Source organism: Salvelinus sp. IW2-2015, linkage group LG35, assembly GCF_002910315.2.
Source record: "Salvelinus sp. IW2-2015 linkage group LG35, ASM291031v2, whole genome shotgun sequence".
In the NCBI taxonomy this organism is placed as follows: domain Eukaryota; kingdom Metazoa; phylum Chordata; class Actinopteri; order Salmoniformes; family Salmonidae; genus Salvelinus; species Salvelinus sp. IW2-2015.
The window spans coordinates 1486518-1491944 of record NC_036874.1 but is presented as its reverse complement, the minus strand read 5'-3'; the positions used below and the strand labels follow the sequence as shown (position 1 = coordinate 1491944).

Here is a 5427-nt window from a genome sequence, read left to right as displayed (position 1 = left end):
CATGAGTTGGCCGTAGGCCACTCCATTACAGAAACAATGAACAACCAGGATGGACACGGACACAGAAAAAATTAATGGCTAAACAAACACGTCAGCTAGACAGACGGCCCGAAAAACCCTAGTCGTTAATTCTTCGAATGACCCAGGACTGTAGGTGGTTGTTGTGGTTAGGTGTGAACGTCCTGGCAAACATTTTATAAAAATGCTGCTTGACTACTCACAGGCTTTTTGTTGTGAGTTTCTCGATTTGAGGAATGCAACAAAAGGCATCTTAAAGCCACACTCGTGCATCTCTCCCCAGACTCCAAGCCTAATTGCTTTTTGTCTTCTCCCCCTTTCGCTGTTTTTTGTAAGCCATGGTTGGAAAAATGATGTGGGTGGTAGCAAAGGTTCAATGCACGTTGCATTCCACAGAGCCTATGCGGCACGGGCAATAATAGGGTAGTGGACCTATTTAAAAAAAATATATTATGTTCAGGCCGAAATTCGAAAGTTATTCTTGCCACCTCTGCTTTCTTGACTTTGGACCTGCCGAACATTCCCCATTATCTAATCATTTACATCCAAATCTTTCTCGTAAGAAGACAGTTATGTTTGATTGATAGTAATTGATGACAATAGTTGGTTTTTCTCTCAATTAGACTCAGATTCAGACTCAGATTTTGTAAAGGGGGTTAATCGTAACATGTTGCTAACAAGTAACCCCGTACCGAAATCTCTGTGTAGTTTATATGGTATTAGGACACAATTCAATAGTTGATATAAATGCCGACATTGGATGTCGATTAAGGCAGGCCCCCCGCCCCCTCCGTTCGAGTGTGCAGTATTTTGAATTCATTTAATTTGGACCAATTGACTACGGTATTCCCTGTTCCAATAAAAAACACTTGTTTGTTTACGTTGCAAAACATTTTTGTTACCGGTTGTGCACGAGATGAACACGACCCTTGGGTTCCCTCATTACCTTCCTGTCCTGCTTTGATCCTTGTCCCCTTCTAGTCTCCTATAGTAGTTGCTCCCTTTGCTGGTCGTGGGCATCACACTGTGTTTGTGAACGGGCTCATTACATCTGCGGCCTTGTGCTCAATGATACTTTGATGATCAAGTAGCAAGACAGCACCAGCCGGCTAGGCTGGCAAGCTCAATTCAAACAAAACCAATTCCTCAGTTCAACTTGACTGCGGCCTTGGGCTCAGATAGGCAGTCAAACAAAAAAAAAATCTTGATCACATTTTCATTTTGTCGCATGGCCGCACGGCCCTAATGAACAACAACCCTTGTCACAACTCAAGCACTTTGAGCTACATTCTGGGGTATGCACATGGTGCTGGCACAAATAAATATTTCTAAAATGGAAGTAATTGATTATCATTAATTGTCTCATAGGCGACCACAGGCGAGGACATGAGAGGCACGCCTAGATGTGCCTGGTCAAGGGGCCACGGCCATACGCAGGTGCACAGGACGTGAAAGAAGTGCGTCGGCCCAGGCCTGCTGGCATTCTTCAAATCAGGGGGAAGCTTCAATTGATGATCCGCGAATGAGGAAAACCCCTGGGCGAGAAAGGAGTGGACTGGGAGCGGGCCCTTGGAGCGACAGTAAACACAAACACTCCCTCCCTTCAGGCGGGAAGTGGTTAACTACACAACCAGCTAGTATAGAATTAGATTCTGTATTCTTATTCGATTTGTACACAAAACACTGCTAATGAAAGCTTCTCCTATTCAGATGCCCTTTACTGGCCTCGAAAACAACTCCTAGACGTCTGTGAGGAGTATGGGGGAGGAAGAGAGAGGTGTTCTCGATCTTTTCTGAAAGGGAAGTGTGTGTGGTGGTGGTGTGAGGGGGGGGAGGGGGGGGGGGTGAATTAAATGCCATAAAGTAACTGTTGGAACATATTACGTGTTGAATGTGGTGTTCGTTTTATTTATTTATTTGTAAGGGAAAAACAACCAATAGGAGGGAAAAATAAGGGTAGGCTCTACATTTTTTACCATTTCAATGTTAGGTTGTGTCGTGGGTGATGGTAGTGTAAGCGTTGTTGTGTGTGGTGGTGTGTGTGGTGTGTGTGTGTGGGTTGTGTGTGTGGTGTAAGTGTAATTGCGCATGAAGTGAATGTAGGTTGTGTTGTGTGTGTGATGCCACAGTGGAAGCCGTAGGGGGTACGAAAGTCCCATCACTAAGACGATGGCTACTGTTCCCTGAGTGGACTGATCCTGTGGAGGCGTGGGAGGGAACAGTCATCACTAAGACGTGCACGTTCCTGAGTGGACTGATCCATTGTGGAGGCCGTGGGACGAACATGCTAGGTCAATAAGACGTGCTAGTGTTCCTGAGTGGACTGATCACATTGTGTGGAGGCCGTGGGGACGGAACAGTCCTGTCACTAAGACATGTGCTACTGTTCCTGAGTGGACTGATCCATTGTGAGAGGCCGTGGGGACGGAACAGTCCATCACTAAGACATGCTACTGCTTCCTGAGTGCGGAGCTCGACCTTGTGACAGAGTTTGGGCCTGGGGAGGAACAGTCCCATCCACTAAGAGTGTCTACTGTGTTTTCCTGAGTTGACTGATCCATTGTGGAGGCCGTGGGGACGGAAACAGTCCGTCACTAAGACGTGCAGCTGCGGTCCTGAGTGGACTGATGCAATGTTGCTACTGATATTGATATATGATGTAAGGAACATGGATGCAACATAATAAAAATATAAAAAATAAATAATATAATATATACTTTTATAACAAATGCTTTTTCTCCTGTGTTTGACTTGGTCGCTGTCTGCAGTTCTGAAACATCAGTCCCACTGTTGAATTGGTAACTTTTCCTAGACCGTGTTGCTATGTGCATAATAGCAAAGTTAACCAGTATATTGGTGTTGAACAATGTGGCGGAGGCAGCAGCAGAGTTAGGAGACGAGAAAACAGCTGTTGCCTTAATTGTCAGGCGAGAAGAAACTCCAAACTTAAATAGGTCTATAATCAATAGCTTAACTGTTAAATCCACATATATCTACAGAAATAAGACAGATCCTGCTTCCTGTTTGAGTGTTTGTTTAATAGCCTACTAATTCCATGAGCTCCAAGCCTTACGCAACAACAAAATGTCGGATAAACAATTTAGCTATTTTTAATAGTGATATGACTTTTTTGACCGATTATCGTGGTATTGTGAACACATTGTTCGTGGCCGATGTTTGCAGACTTTTCTTGTACAGCTTTGACAGTGCTACTGTATCTTTCTTGACATGCAAAGACCCAAACGGCGTCCCATAGTGTGTCGTGAAGCTAATAGCAGTGACTCTATTACCGTGTAACTCCGGTAGGGAAACATCTGAAAAATAGCGCACTTGGTAACGTTAGTGTCTACCGGTGCTCGACCAGTCGGCGAAAGCCAACATCACCCACGACAGAGAACGGTTGATTGTCAATGGCAATGAATTCCATTATCTTTGTGTTGATGAATTTCACCTTTGAGTTGTATCTCTGAAATGTTCTTACTCTTTTAAATGACTGCTGGACTTGTTGACTGCTCGATCCACACAGCAGACATTGTTGTTAGTTTAGGAATGCTGTGTTGCACGTGTAGCGTGACATTTTACGTGGCGTAATTACATCAGGTTCCTACGTTATGTAGGTATGKATGGTAGTTTTGACATCGGTTTTTAACATCGGGTCATTAAACTAAATGTTGGCATTTTTAGCTAAATCGTCCGATTCCAATATGTGCATCCCACATTTTTTWAATATTTACTATACTGTTATAAAAGTTTCATTAGAACAGCCTCTCTGGTTTTACTTGTAATTTATTTACTTTTTAAATTGTATTATATTAATAATAACCATCCTATTTCTTATTCTCTATATTGTTATTATTATGATTATTTTAAGTATTGTCATTATCTTTAGTAGGTTTAGTATAGCAGCCTTGTATAAGCACCACTGAGTTGTAGGCCTAAGAGTGCATCCTGTTTAGTCTTTATAGCGTAACTTACTTAGGCCTATATTGCAATACTTAGTGTAATATAAACTACTGTATCAATCACTTATTCGTTCATGTAATCACACGGCATATGAGTCATTCATGATTTGAAATGCAGTCAAGGATTTTAGTTATAAAATAACAAAGCGACCCGTTGAATAATTACCGTATACAATAACACAACCGTTCCGTTTCATCAATTTCATAAACAAATTCCATGCGACTTTTAAAAAAAAAGTCTTGGCTGTTATAAAGTCTTTACAACAAAATAAAACATGTACCTGTTACCTCTCTGGTACGCTTTCCATTTATTTAGTGTTTACGCTGTGCCAAACAGTCTGATAGTGATAGCGTAATCTAACAGCATCTGTTTACATACAATATGCACACGTCACTTCCTCCTTCATCTCCAGTATATTAGATAGGACGTCATTGTCAATAACAATTTGTTCTTAACTGACTTAAAGGTTAAATCATTTTTAATATATATATATWTTTTWAAATATTAGTCACCTAGTCCAATTMTATTCCACACATCTGACTGACCCTTTACCTCGCGTGAGAAACCAAACATTCCCGGTTCGAGTTTATTTGTCACATCTACATCCATTTAGCTCTCACGTGTTTTTCGGGAGTTTGTTTATAACCAATTTATTGACGTGAATATGATATAGGTCGGACCCTATTGGTCACGTGCATGCGACGCATACGTGTGTCACGTAAAGAGAGCAAGCGTTGAGGGAACAGAATGTTTTTTCCTAAACAAATGGGATTTTGTTAACGAACTTTTCAGTCGGAAATGGGGGGGGGCTGTCGGATTTTCTGGTGGGGGGGGGGGGCTGTCGGATTTCTCTGGGGGGAGGGGGGGGCTGTCGGATTTCTCTGGGGGAGGGGGGGCTGTCGGATTTCTCTGGGGGGGCTGTCGGATTTCTCTGGGAGAGGGGGCTGTCGGTTTCTCGGGGGGGCTGTCGTTCTCTTGGGGGGGGGGGCTGTCGGCTTTCTCTGGGGGGGGGGGCTGTCGCTTTCTCTGGGGGAGGGGAGCTGTCGGCTTTCTCTGGGGGAGGGGGGAGCTGTCGGCTTTCTCTGGGGGAGGGGGGGGGTTATTTACTCTAAACACTTCTATGAACACACATCCACATGTGTGTGACTCCTGTCTAACCTGTGTGTGACTCCCTGTCTAACGTGTGTGTGACTCCCTGTCTAACGTGTGTGACTCCCTGTCTAACGTGTGTGTGACCCAGAACAGCTGCGTCTGAAGAGCCTGCGGAAGGTCATGGACGGTGTCTGTGGTACCGTCTCCGCTTGATGAAGTCACAGCAGAGCATCATACCCACCACTAAGTGAGTCACTTCTCTTAATGAACCAGAAACTAGTGTCCTCTTTCTTTCTGTGTGTCTCTCTCTTCTTTCTGTGTGTCTCTCTCTCTTGCTCTCTCTCTCTCTCTTCC

General features: G+C 43.7%; 1 protein-coding gene across 1 annotated transcript in view; it reads left to right on the top strand.

Moving 5' to 3' along the window:
• sec63 (SEC63 homolog, protein translocation regulator) overlaps positions 1-5427 on the top strand; it is a 28410-nt gene that overhangs the window by 2409 nt on the left and 20574 nt on the right. Inside the window, 2 exon segments of the mRNA XM_070437301.1 lie at positions 5222-5248; positions 5251-5320. Coding sequence (XP_070293402.1) covers positions 5222-5248; positions 5251-5320 — 97 coding nt within the window.